General features: G+C 55.0%; 1 protein-coding gene across 8 annotated transcripts in view; it reads right to left on the minus strand.

Moving 5' to 3' along the window:
* TSNARE1 (t-SNARE domain containing 1) overlaps window positions 1–14,540 on the minus strand; it is a 133,200-nt gene that overhangs the window by 55,269 nt on the left and 63,391 nt on the right. For 7 of the 8 annotated variants that reach the window (XM_032254556.1, XM_032254539.1, XM_032254575.1 and 4 more), the window contains 2 exons: window positions 12,796–12,945; window positions 11,111–11,617 (listed from right to left, as the gene is read on the minus strand). In XM_032254556.1, coding sequence (XP_032110447.1) covers window positions 11,111–11,617; window positions 12,796–12,945 — 657 coding nt within the window. The remainder of the gene's footprint in view (window positions 1–11,110; window positions 11,618–12,795; window positions 12,946–14,540) is intronic. The other variant, XM_032254582.1, reaches the window with a different exon arrangement.

Consider the following 14,540-nt stretch of genomic DNA (forward strand, 5'->3'; position numbering starts at 1 on the left):
GAGAGGCCACAGGCCGCACAGTTCCACACCTCTACAGCGTCAGGACAGACCGACCCGAGGACGGTGCCGCAGCAGGGGTGGGGGGGCGGATGGGTGGGACTGCTGATGGGGACGGGGTTCCTTCTGGGGGTGATGAAAACATTTTAGCGTTGAAAGGTGGTGATGATTACAGAATGCTGAATATTCTGGCACTCAACTGCATGCTTTAATGTGGTTAAGAGGATGAATTCTGAGTGACTGAATTCTATCTGTTTTTAAAAACTCACAGGACATGATGGGGACAGCAAGTCCTCGTGAGGCTATGGCGATGGTTCGCTCGCCTGCTGCGTGGTGAGGATAAACAGCACGACCACCACAGGAAGGGTCTGCGGGCTGCAAACACTCGCCGTCTGCGCACCCCCCAGCTGGCATCTTGGACATTAACACAGAGGGGCAGAGCGCACACCAAACCACATCAAAACACTCGCCGTGCCCACCCTCCAGCTGGCAGCCCTCGGGGTTACAGAGGAGGAGCACACATCCAGAGAAGCTCCTGAAGAGCACTCCCACTCCCAGCAGCTTGATTCCTACCAGCCCACACCCAGAGAGAGGGCTGCTGTCCAGGAGACACGGCAGAAAGGACAGTCACACGGGGCCTGTGTGCAAGGAAACTGCAGGCACGCAACACGGGGAATCTCAGAAACATCGCCCAGATGCCAGCGCCAACGGGACGAAGGACCAGAACCACCAAGGCAATCCCGGGGCCTCTGAGCAGGCTGGGGAGCTGGGGCAGGGCAGGACGGACGCTCCTGGGGGACTGCCCTGTGCCTGGACAGAGCTGTGGGTTACAGATTCTGTCACAACGCCCAGAACGGCACACTTAGGAGCTGTGTAACTCACTGCACATACATGTCACCTTGAAAGAAAAATGCACGGCCAGTCAACCGGCCGTCAGGAGGAAACGCGCCGAGGGCCGGTTCACTCTGAAACGTGCGCAGGTGGAGGCACAGAAGGTGCGGCTAGCCCAGGCAGCCAGACTCCAGGCCCGCGTCCAGGTGCCGGCTGCGCGGGTGTCTGCACAGTGCTTTCGACTTTCTCAGGGTGTTTAGAATTTTCCATATTAAAGCTCAGTAATAAAGGAACATGGTTTGAGGTCTACAAACAGGAGTGAGGGCTAGAAAACGCTAAGGGTGCCGTGGGGACCCTCCCAACACTAACCCTGTCTGGGCGGCCTGAGGTGTCCCAGCATGAAGGGACACGGCACACCTGGCTGGACATGTGGTGCTCCACCAGGGCGAGGCCCCAGCCTGGCTCTGCTCGGGGTCACTGAGCTGCCTGGCCAGCACAGGGCTGACCCTAGCACCCTGTCTGTGAGTGCACAGGCCTGTCATGGCTGCTCTGGGCCCCCCTGGCTCACAGGGCCAAGTCCCGGCCTCTACATACTTTCCGTCTGGCTGCCTCTGCCCTGCCCCAGCCGCAGGCCTCCTGGTCCAGCAGCCACACTCATGCAAGGCCTGGAGAAAGAAGAAACTTCCAGGCAGCCTCCAGGAAGGAGGCCTGAGGAACAGCCCCCCATCACCCAGCACCCACCACCCCTCGATGTCACATGGCCCAGCCCCAGCAAGGTCAAGTCAGGGCATCAGTTGCATCAGTGAAACGACAAGAATGATAATGGGTTAAATCGAGTTTAGCCTCAAGGCGCTCCTTACACGCCTTCCGTCCAGCCTAAAGGGTTCCCCGTACAGCTGTAGCAAGTGGCAGTGTGAACGGACCACGGCCTTCGCTTGTGCCAGTCACTGAGTTTTGGCCACTCTAACGTAGCCAACTGTGGGAACCGTGCTCGAAAGGCAAACACCGAGCTGTCATCGAGCTGTTTCCATGCCTCACTTCCGTTTTCGATACGTCACTTTACTGTTTCTGTCAAAATCTTCTTCTACCCACTGGCTGTGCTGGAGTCTCTGGGCCTGCTCTGGCTCGGGAGGTGCCTGATTCACAAATCGTTCATTCCTTGATTAAACTCCTTTAAATGTAATTCCGCTGAAGTTTTCCTTCTAACATGGGACAAGCTCTGGCAGGAGCACAGGAACTCATACCAGCGCCCTGCGTCACTCCCCGTTCTCAGGCGGGCAGGGGACCTGCTCAAGGTCACACGGCCCACCCAAGGTCGCAGGCCAGTAAGAGGCACACACAGGGAGAGGGGCAGCAGGGGGGGCGAAAACAAAACAAACTAACAGAACCGCCGAAATCTTGACCACAGGCGTCCAAATTTCATGAAACGATGAACTCGGAGATTCAAGAAGTTCACCAATCCACAAGCAGAATAAATACATATTTTTAGAATCCAAGTGCATTATAGGCAAACTGCAGAAAATCAGTGATAAAGAAACCCTAAAAGGGGCCCAGAGAAAAACTGCACATTTCATGAGGAAGAAGAAAACATGAGAAAGACTTGACCCTTTCATCAGAAACTGTGGAAGCCGAAAGTCAATGGAAGGATGTCTTTAAAGTGCTGGAAGGAAAAAGTTAGAACTAGAATTCTATACCCACTGGAAATACATTTCAAAACCAGGGGCAGATTTTGATAAGCAAAAATGAAAAGCGTCAGTTCCAACCAGGTGTAAAGTACAGCAAATGCTAGAAGCAGCTAGTTAGGGTAAAAGTAACAGCAAGAAGCCTGGATCTACACAAAGAACTGAAGAATGCCAGCACGTAAATTAAAAAGAGGTGCTTTCGTTTATTTAAAACACTACAGTTTGTGAAAGCAAAATCCGTAACTATGTGCCAGTGTCATCACGTGTGATAAATAACGCATGGTGCTCAATATGTTGAAAGCACATTGAAGGGGCAGGCATGGGACCCAGAATTGCATCCCTGTGCAGTCGATCCACCACACAGGACACGACCCACCACACAGGACACGACCCACCACAGGACACGACCCACCACACAGGACACGACCCACCACACAGGACACGACCCACCACAGGACATGACCCACCACACAGGACACAAGCTACCACAGGACATGACCCACCACACAGGACATGACCCACCACATGGGACACGACCCACCACACGGGACACGATCCACCAGACAGGACACGATCCACCACACAGGACACAATCCACCACACAGGACATGATATCTCAAGGCGGGCTGTGGAAAGTTAAAGACCTATGTTGTAAACTCTAAAGCAACCACTAAAAAAAAGAAGCAAACAGGAATCTCTCATAAGCCAATAGTGGCGACAAAATGGAATGCGAAACAGCACTCAATTACTCACTCCATAAAAAAAAGGAAGGAAGAGAAAGAAAAAAGAAAAAGAGAACAGAAGGGAAATACAGACAGCAAACGTCAAGACAGTAGATGTAAAGCAGAACATGATGGCCTTACACTAACAACGCTTCAGCCGAACACAGGTTGTCCACTCCAGTAGCCATCAACCCCTTGTGGCAATTTAAATGTACATATTAATTAATTAAAATTAAATTAAATGATAAACTTCGTTCCTATTGCACTAGCCACATTTCAAGTGCCCTGGAGCCCCATGTGGCAAATGGCTGTCCCACTATAGAAAGTAGACTACAGGGCCTTTTCATCATCACCAAAAATTCTACGGAACAGCAGCACTACTTTAACCATTCCGATCAAAAAGCAGAGATTCTCCCACGAGAGTAAAAGCAAGATTCTGGCCAGGCGTGTGGCTCATGCCTGTGATCCCAACACTTTCCGAGGCTAAGACAGGAGGATCGCTTGAGCCCAGGAGTTCAAGATCAGCCTGGGCAACACAGTGAGATCCTCTTTCCACAAAAAAATTAAAATTAGCCAGCTGTGGTGGTGCACACCTGCAGTCTCAGCTACTTGAAATGCTGAGGTGAGAAGATTGCTTGAACCTGGGAGATGAAGGCTGCAGTGAGCCATGATCATGCCACTAAACTTTAGCATGGACAACAGAGCAAGAGGCCCTGTCTTAAAAAAAAGAAAAGGCGGCCAGGCGCGGTGGCTCACACCTGTATCCAGCACTTTGGGAGGCCGAGGCGGGTGGATCACAAGGTCAAGAGATCGAGACCATCCTGGCCAACATGGTGAAACCCCGTCTCTACTAAAAATACAAAAATTAGCTGGGCGTGGTGGCACATGCCTGTAGTCCCAGCTACTTGGGAGGCTGAGGCAGGAGAATTGCTTGAAACCAGAAAACGGAAATTGCAGTGAGCCGGGATCGCGCCACTGCACTCCAGCCTGGCGACAGAGCGAGACTCTGTCTCAAAAAAAAAAAAAAAAAGAAAGAAAAGGCAAGATTGTGCCATACAGTATATGCAAGAAACCTACTTCACATAAAAAATCAGATGAAATTATAAGTAAAAACTGGAAAAATGTATCATGTAAACAGCAATCACAAGAAAGCTGGGAAGGCTACCCTAGTATCAGAAAAGAACTCAGAACCACAAATATAATAGAGATAAACGAAGGACACTTTAAAAACAAATGGTCAACTAAGATAAAACAATTCTAAATGCGTATGCACCTAATATCACAGCTTGAAAACACCTGAAGCAAAAACTGATAGAACTGGAAGGAAACACACGGATCCACAATTACAGGCAGCGCGGTCAGCAGAGCAAGGAGACAGAAGAGCAGAAAAGCCACAGAAACTCCATACCACCATCAACCAGCCTAACCCACACGACAGAGGAATACATATTCCTGTCAAATGCACGTAGAACATCCACTAAGACAGACTATATTTTAGGCCATAAAGCAAGTCTTCACATACTTATAATCGCTGAAATCATATAAAATATATTCTCTGAATAGAGCAGAAATAGAAATCAGAAACAGAAAGGTATCTGTGAATGAACATAATCATCTGAAATCAAACAACACACTTCTAAATAAACATGAGTAAAAGAAGAAATCACAAGAGAAATTAGAACTATCTTAACTGAATGAAATGAAAACACAAGGTATTAAAATGTGTACCAGTAAAGCAATGCACAGAGGGAAGTGTATAGCAATAAATACTTAGGGAAAAAAAAAGACCTCGGTCAATAATCTGACAAAAACATTAACCCAAAGCAAGCAAACAAAAGAAATAATAAAAGTGAGCAGAAACCAATTCAACCAACACCACATCAATAGAGAAAACCAATAATATCAAAATCTGGATCTTTCAAATGATTAATAAAATCCATAGATTTACATGAGAATAATACTGAGATAATAAAATTATTCAGACTAATCAAGAATAAAAAACTGAATATAAATCAGCAACATTAGAAATAAAGGAGGAAATATCACCATGGGTCCCACAGACATTGAAAGGATATTAAGGGAATATTAGGAGTAGCTTCCTGCTAATTAATTTCACAACTTAGAGGATGAGTTCCTTGAAAAATACACAACAACCAAAGCTCACATGAGAAGAAGCAGACAGCATGGATAGCACTGCAGCATTAAAGGAAGAGGATTTGTAGCTGCAGATCTTCCCACAACAAAACTCCAAGTTCAGAGAGCATCACTGCTGAACTCTACCACATATCTGTAGGAAGAGTAATACCAACTCTACACGAACTATTTCAGAAGACAGAAGAGGACGAATTCTTCCCAGCTCACTGCAGGACAGTGTGGCATCAGCATGGGCAGAGACGTATAGATCCACAGAAACAAATCAGTATTCCACATGAACACGAAGCCAACTGATTTTAGACAAAAGTACCAAAGTAATTCAATGGAGAAAACACAGTCTTTTCAATCAGTGGTGCCACAGCATTTGGGTATCTATTGAACATCAGCTCAAAGCTGACGAAACATAAATACTAACTCAACATGGATCATGGACCTACATGTACAAGCTAGAGTACAGGACTTCTAAAAATAAAACAGGAAGAAAATTCTTTGCAATCTTGCAATAGGGAAAGATTTATTCATCGATATACAAAAAGCAAAAACCACAAAAGAAAAAATCTCCCATTGAACAGTAAAACTTTGGCCTTCAAATAACACAGCTTAGAAAATGAGACGACAAGTCATAATGTAAGAGAAAATATTCACAATAAGATACCTGACAACGTCCTGTATCACAAGTAAGTGAGTTCATAATATAGTAAGAACACCCAATATAAAATAAGCAATTAATGCAAACAGACACAACACAAAAGAAGATACACAAATAGCCAATAAGTACATGGCAAGAAACATGCAATGAAAACTCTCACCACCAACACCCACTGGACACCACAGATGAAAACTGTCACCACCAACACCCCAGTGCACAGCACAGATGAAAACTCTCACCACCAACACCCCACTGCACACCACAGATGAAAACTCTCACCACCAACACCCCAGTGCACACCACAGGTGAAAACTGTCACCACCAACACCCCAGTGCACACCACAGGTGAAAACTGTCACCAACACCCCAGTGCACACCACAGGAGAAAACTGTCACCACCAACACCCCAGTGCACACCACAGATGAAAACTCTCACCACCAACACCCCAGTGCACACCACAGGTGAAAACTCTCACCACCAACACCCCAGTGCACACCACAGATGAAAACTCTCACCACCAGCACCCCAGTGCACACCACAGGTGAAAACTCTCACCACCAACACCCCAGTGCACACCACAGGTGAAAACTCTCACCACCAACACCCCAGTGCACACCACAGGTGAAAACTCTCACCACCAGCACCCCACTGCACACCACAGGTGAAAACTCTGAGCAGTGTCATCGCACTGCACACCACCTGTCCTCAGCCACTGTGTGTTGCTCTAAAGGAATCCCTGAGGTTGGGAAAGTTACAAGTGAAAAGGATCTATGGGGCTCACAATTCTGACAACTGGACAAGTTCAAGATTGGGCACTGGGTGAGGGCCTCTGGCTACTTCCACTCCTGGTGGAGAGCGGAGCAAGCTGAGTGTGCAGAAGTCACGGCAAGAATGGAAGCAGGGAGGCTGGGCTCCGTTCACCCACCAGCTCTGGTGAGAACTGGCCAGGACAACTCACATACCCATAAGGGAGGGCATTCACCTCTTCATGAGGCATCTGCCCCTGCCCCTGTGACCCAAACACACCTCCCAGTAGGCCCCACCTCCAACACTGGATCCAATTTCAACAGGATGTTAGGACTGAACAAATGTCCAAACCACAGCACCACCCAGAGTGGCCACACTGAAAATGGCGACCTCCAGGGCTGGCAAGGGCACCCAGCAAACTCAGCTCCCCCTGCTGCTGGGGGACTTAACACAGCACAGCAAGCTCAGCTCCCCCTGCTGCTGGGGGACTTAACACAGCACAGAAAGCTCAGCTCCCCCTGCTGCTGAGGGACTTAACACAGCACAGCAAGCTCAGCTCCCCCTGCTGCTGGGGGACTTAACACAGCACAGCAATCTCAGCTCCCCCTGCTGCTCAGGGGACTTAACACAGCACAGCAAGCTCAGTTCCCCCTGCTGCTGGGGGACTTAGCACAACAAGCTCAGTTCTCAGAACCCTGCTGCTCAGGGGACTTAACACAGCACAGCTACCTTGGAAAACAGCTTGGGCATCTCTTTAAAAGCCACACCAGCCTGATGGCCAGCAATTCAACTTGTAGTTAAGAATCCCCCAACGACAAAATGGAAACATTTGTCCATACAGAGATCCTACAGAAATGCTCACAGCCCCCTTGCTCCTAACAGCCAAAAGCTGGAGGGCACAAAAGCATCCACTGATAAGTGGAAACAGACTGTGGTATGTCCAAAGGCATGCCCACCACCTGGCAATAAAAAGGGGTGTCTCCCCACTCACATGGCACACACTGGGCTGAGGAAGGCGGAAGAGTACATGCTGCCTGGCTTCATGACTGAGACAGAGACATCTGATCTATGAGGGCAAAGAAAGCCATGGGGGTGGGTGGGGATGAGGGCTGAGCTGGGGCTGCACTGGGGCTGGGCCTGGGACTGGGCTGGGGCTGGACTAGAGCTGGGCTGGGCTAGACTGGGCTGGGCTGGGCTGGGCTGGGCTGGGCTAGGCTGGGAAGGGCTAGATTGGACTGGGCTAGACTGGGCTGGGCTGGGCTGGACTAGACAGGGCTGGGTTGGGCTTAGCTGGGCTGGGCTGGGGCTGGGGGTAGGGGCAGGGGTAGGGTTGGGGCTGGTCTGGGCTTGGAGTAAGGGCAGGGGTGGGGCTGGGACTGGGCTGGGGTAGGGGCAGGGGTAGGGTTGGGACTGGGCTGGGGCTGGGGGTCGGGGTAGGGATGGGGCTGAGACTGAGGCTGGGCTGGGCTGGGGGTGGGACGGGGTGAGCGTAGGGTTGGGGATGAGGCTGGGTGGGGTGAGGCTAGGGGTGGGGTTGGGGTAAGGCTGGAGGGTGAGGCTAAGGGCTGGAGCTAGGGCTGGGCTGGGCGCTAACATCACCAGGTCACAGACTTTAAAAGGGTGAAATAACAAACTTTGACATCTGACTATTACCTCAATAAAGAAATAAAATCAGGCTGTGGCACTCACCAAAGGCCCCAGAGCTGGGAAAGGCAGGGCTGGGCCGGTTTATGCCTGGATCTCAAAGGACCTCTCTAGCCCTTTGCCTCAGAGCCCCCAGGGCTGCATGACCCAGCCCACACACAGGCAGGGCCTGCAGACTGCTCGGACATCACACTCCACGGATGACACCACGTGCCCAGAGGAGAAGCTGCAACCCGGAGTGGGGCGGCTGTCAGAGAAGGGGCAGTGTGTGCTGGCTTTTTAAGTTCTTAATATACCTTGGGGACCCTATTTCAAACTCAAAGACAAGGTAAGCAATTAGAGAAGTGCCCCTCAAGGTCAAACTCCAGCGCCCACCTGAGTCGGAGAAGAAGGTACTCACAAAACACTCTCCCCCGCCGGCCCCTCCCCCACCCCACGCCTCCCATGTGTCTGCACATGGCTTCACCCTCTCAGGTGCAGACTCCGACATGGAGGGGGTTCGAGTGGCACAGCAGGGACTGGCAGAGGACAAGGACACTGAGAGTGCCCTCAAGCACCCCCTCCGCAGCCTCCTGCACCCGCCCCCTCAGGCTTGGCCAGGCCGTCTTCTGTGCAGTAACAATCCAGGCCCACATCTCCTGCCAAGGCAAGGGCAAAGGGACTCCTGTTCACAGGAAATGAAGGCTCGTTCTTGAGAGCATGGAGAGGAGTAAGACACAGGCAGTGGTGGGGAGGCCACTCGGGGCTGCGGGCACGTCCCGGGAGAGCCCTGGTGGGGAAGCAGGCTGGCCACCACAGTGGCCCTGGGGGCCGGAGCCCACCCTCCAACCCCAGGCAGACCGCACTCCTGGGGCGCATCTGGGACCAGAGGCGCTGGACACAGGCTGGGACACGAGAGGTAGAAGAGGATGTGAAGCCACCCACCACCTCCCCTGGACCACCTCCCCGTCCACACAACGAGGTCACCCCATCAGTGCCACTCGCTGTCCAGCAGGCTGCACGGAGCTGTCCTGAGGCCCAGGCCTTCTGTGGAGGGCCACGGCTGTGCCTCTCACTTCGCTGCTTCCTAATCATCCCGTTAATTACCCGGTGCTCCACACAGCCACGGGCTGGGCTCACTCAGTGCCCGGCCCTGATGGCACCAGGAAACCCCCAAACCCTGTGAGGAGAGCAGGAGGGCTTCGTCATATAGAAGAAGAGGCAAGTGACCCGCAGCCCGTGACAGCTGAGATCTGTGCTACCCCGACCCAGTCCCTAGCAGCGCCTACAATACGGTCTGACCTCAGGGGCGAGGGCGGGGCGGGGAGTGAGGCGGCTGAGCCACTGCAGCGGCTGCCAGAGAGCAGAGCACCTGTCCTCACACAGAGCAAGGAGGTGGCCCTGGGGCTGGCGATCCCACTGACGGCCAGAGAGGTGCTCCCCCACGGCCCCCAACTGTGCCAAGAGGGAGGGCTGTCGCGCAAACAGTCAAACTGGAGCCTGCTCCTGCAGCAAGGCGGGCTGGCTGGATGCCAGGACTGCCACTGCCTGCGACCTCATCCTGGGGCCGAGCGGGAGGCCGCAGCCCCGTGCTCTAGGGACCCATCCAGTCCCAGGCCATGACCTGTCCAGGCAGCTTCCACAGCAGGATGGAGACCTTATTACCCAGAGCGGGAATCCAGTGCGGGAACCAGGCTGCTGCCCTCCTCTTCCGGCTCTGGCAGCACAGCCCCAAGCAGCAGTCCAGAGGCCTGGGCGCACCCAGCACACCTGCCCAGCACCTGTCCAGCGCCACCACACCAGGAGCTCACACACTGGGCCCGCACTGACCTCTGTGGACCTTCCTGATCCATCAGACACCTGCCTGGCCTCACCACTCCAGGAGCTCACACGCTGGGCCCGCACTGACCTCTGTGGACCTTCCTGACCCACCAGACATCGACAGAGCAGGGCTCTCCCTGGGAAAAGGGTCTCTGCCAGAGCCTCGGCCTCGGGGTCTGCAGAAGGCCTGCTGCAGCTCTGAGCAGACGCTGCCTCCCGGGTCTCAGCCTGCCTACCCCGACACCATGGGTGGCCTCTTCTGGGTGTTGAAAACAGTAACTGAGCAGCAGGTTTCAAAGCACAGCACCGAATCTCAGGTCAGAAAACCAGTTTACTAAGTCACAGCAGCTTTTTCTTTCCTGAGTAGCACAGGACTCAGCAGGAGGAACAGCAGCACGCGTGGCCATGGTCAACGTGGCACAGCTAGAAACACCGGATTCTCAGATTCTCGGCATGCGTAGGTCTACCCCAGGCAGCAACGGCCCATGCCCTTCTCACTACAGCCACGGTCCAGGGTCCCACTGGGTGACGGTGAGCGGGGAGCTCCGTCCCTCCCGTCTGCCCACGCCGTTCCACTCCGCTCTAGGAGGGGTGAGCAAGAGGCCAAGTCCAGAGCCAAGCAGGGAGACAAAATGGGACACAACTGGCTGATGCTCCCCGCGTCCGGAATATACGTTGACCGAATGCACAGACGGGCAGGTGGGTGGACGAGTAGAGTGCCCCAGGCAGAGGATGAACGAACAAGAACATTCCAGATGAGACTGGTGATGGGGGAGGTGGAGGGGAGAGGAGGAGGGGGAGGAGAGCAGGAGAGGAAGGCCCTGTGGAGGAGGAAGCAAGGCCACACAGGCCCCACCTTCCTGCTGGACAGAGTGGCACTCACCTCTGCGCGGCTCCAGCCCGATGCCCTCAGAGGCCAGGGCCTGGCAGGAGAAGGTCTTGGCCACCACCTGCTCCACGGGCGTGAGGGCCAGCGCCTGGGGCTTGCCGGAGCCCAGGCCGGGGCTGTGGGCCGCCTTCCGGAGGTCGCCCAGCTTGCGCCGCACCACGGCCCGCAGGTCCCGCCACTTGTGCTTCAGGTCCACCACGTCGCGGCGGCAGTAGCCCAGCGCGTTCACAGCCTGCAGGATGCGGCTCCACACGCGGTACCTGCGCGTGGGCTCAGCCCTCAGCAGCCCCGTGCCGAACAGCAGCTGGTGGTGCTTGCTCACCTTGGACACCAGCACCTCGGTCTCCTGCGGGCAGAAGTTGGGCTTCCTCTTCTTGGCCCGGGTAGCGCCGGGCCCCACCATCCGGCCACGGGGCCCAGCTGCTGGGTCCTTCCTCAGGCCGGTGGTGGGTGATGAGGTGGGCTCTGGCATCCGGCTGCCTTCAGGGGCGACCCCAGGCCCTGGAAAGGCACCAAAAGGTGGATGTTTAAGGCCCTGGGCCCATGGGGGCTCTGGTGGCAGCTCCCTAGGGCACCTCATCTTTGGTTTCTGTTTCGGGGTGGTCCTGGCCACCACCCCTCCCAGCTGAGTGTCCAGATACCTGGGCCCAAGATCCCCTAACACTGACACTGCCTCACTGGGTGCCGTCAGCAAGCACGCAGCTTCTGGGTCACAGTGCCCCATCTCCAAGACAACACACCCCTAGCCCTGCCTACCCCTGTAGCTACCATAGGGGTGCGGGAGCCGGGCAAGCCAGGTTGCAGCCTTGGGCCCTCTCCAGGGTCTCCTGCCATCAGCCCTGGGCTGTGCTGCTCCTGCGGTCGGCCCTCACCTGTGGACAGCCTTGCCGGCTGGCGTGCTAGAAGGCTCTTGCCTGCCCACAGCACGACTAAGAGCCCCCTGAGCCCCAGCCCCAGCTTCCCCTCCCCCACTTGGGCCGAGGCTGGTGGGGATGCCGTGGCCTGGTCAGCAGCCTCACCCCCTTGCCATCCCGACCTCCACAGCCCTCACCCCACGGGGGAGGAGGGCCACGCTAGCAACAGTGGCAGGGTCTCTGCATCTTTGCTCACATGCGAGCATTGTCATGAGCAAGACCAGCTTCCTGGAGGCAGGGACAGTGCCCAACACCACAGGCTCCCTGGTACAGGTCTGAGCCCCATGGGAGGAGCACTCAAGAGCAGGCCTCTCCCTGGGAGCCTGGCATCCCAGAAGCACCCAGAGGGGGCCTCTCCACCAGGAGGCATGCCCACCAAGACACCCACAGAGGCCACTGCATCTGTTCCTCCCCAAACACGCCAAGCACCCTGCCACCCCTCCCCAGCCCACTACACAAGGACAGTTGAGCTTGGGGGTGAGGGGCCATGTGGCAGGTCCAGAGCCCCCAGCAGGAGCACCCCTGCTCGGTCCTGAGACTACAGGGCCATCCAACTCTGGCCACCACGCGGCTTCCATCCTGCGGCCTGTCTGGGCCGGCTGCACCCTCGGCCCTCCTCAGGGGAAGGCCTGATGGGGGACAGGGGATGCAGGTCCCCAGCCCCCAGCCTCCTCCCTGCAGGAGGCTGCTGACCCCCCCGCTCAGCGCCTGCATCTCTAAGCCGCCTTCCCAGGACCCCTCAGACGCAGCATCTGAGCGAAGTACCTTGCTTCCTGGCCCTCAGGACAATGGGTATGCCCACCGGCCCCAGATCTCCTTCCCTGTCCTTCCCCGAACAGGGGTTCTGCAGCTTGCTGTCCGGCGCCGGGCAGGGGAAATGACGGATTCCATACTCGGTCCAACATCTAGTGCACTCTACGGACAACAAGGGACAGTCACGATTACTCAACTCAGGGCACTCCTGGCAGCGCCCGGCCCCCCAACACACACAGCAGGCACCCAGGACCTGAGACACTCTACTCAGGGCTCCTCCTCCAGGAAGCCCTCCCTGCCTGCTGTATCCTTTGCTAAATGCCAGCAAGGAGTTCAGAACTTTAGATGTTCCAGATTTTTCTCTGAGCCAGTTCTGAAAGGTGACTGCCAAGTAGAATACAACCCTTCGGCCAGGGCCTGCAAGGGTAGCCACAGATTAAACCCTGAACAGCTATTCCCAGTCAGCCACAAAGTACAAAATGGTAAGTGCAGCTCCAGCATTGTTTAAGGCAATTCAAAACCGCGGCACCCTCCACGCTCGCAATCCTACTACTGCGTTTTATACAAGTGCCATTCTGGCCGGGCACAGTGGCTCAGGCCTGTGATGCCAGCACTTTGGGAGACCGAGGCAGGTGAATCATGAGGTCAGGAGTTCAAGACCAGCCTGGCCAAGATGGTGAAACCCTGGCTCTACTAAAAATTAAAAACATTAGCCAGGCGTTGTGGCGGGCGCCTATAGTCCGAGCTACTTGGGAGGCTGAGGCAGAAATCTGCTTGAACCCAGGAGGCGGAGGTTGCAGTGAGCCGAGATCAGGCCACTGCACTTTGGCCTGGGCGACAGAGCAAGACTCTGTCTCAAAAAACAAAACAAAACAAAACAAAAATCCTGCCGTTCCACAGCGTATGGGAGATGAAAAGGCCGTGTGGAGGCAGAGACACGAGCCCCACCCCCCGGCTCCCAGCCCCCACACGGGTTTGGGCCCCACACAGAACACATCGTAATTTTCTCTCATTATTATTTCTATTTGTTGGCAAAACATTTCTGGACTCATTTCACTGAAATTCATTGATCCTCAGATGCGCCTTATAAAAGCATCTTCTCATCTCAGGAACCAAGATGTGTCTTTCCATCCATGGCATCCCCAGAAAGACACAGTGAACACCAGGCTGACGCCTCCAAAGCTGGACCCCACATGCCTGCCTGCAACCTGTTCTCCCAGGACCATCCTGTTAGGTCTCAGGACGCTGCTGGCTTGAAAGCACTCTCCCACCACACCCGCAGCCCCAGGCCGGGAAGTGCTCTCCCACCACACCCATAGCCCCAGGCCGGGAAGTGCTCTCCCACCACAGCCCCAGGCCGGGAAGTGCTCTCCCACCACACCCACAGCCCCAGGCCGGCAAGTGCTCTCCCACCACAGCCCGAGGCCGGGAAGTGCTCTCCCACCACACCCACAGCCCCAGGCCGGGAAGTGCTCTCCCACCACACCCACAGCCCCAGGCCGGGAAGTGCTCTCCCACCACACCCACAGCCCGAGGCCGGCAAGTGCTCTCCCACCACACCTGCAGCCCCAGGCCGGGAAGTGCTCTCCCACCACACCCGCAGCCCCAGGCCGGGAAGTGCTCTCCCACCACACCCACAGCCCCAGGCCGGGAAGTGCTCTCCCACCACACCCACAGCCCCAGGCCGGGAAGTGCTCTCCCACCACACCTGCAGCCCCAGGCCGGGAAGTGCTCTCCCACCACACCCACAGCCCCAG

This window comes from Sapajus apella, unplaced genomic scaffold, assembly GCF_009761245.1.
Source record: "Sapajus apella isolate SASKATOON/1434 unplaced genomic scaffold, GSC_monkey_1.0 scaffold3, whole genome shotgun sequence".
NCBI lineage: Eukaryota > Metazoa > Chordata > Mammalia > Primates > Cebidae > Sapajus > Sapajus apella.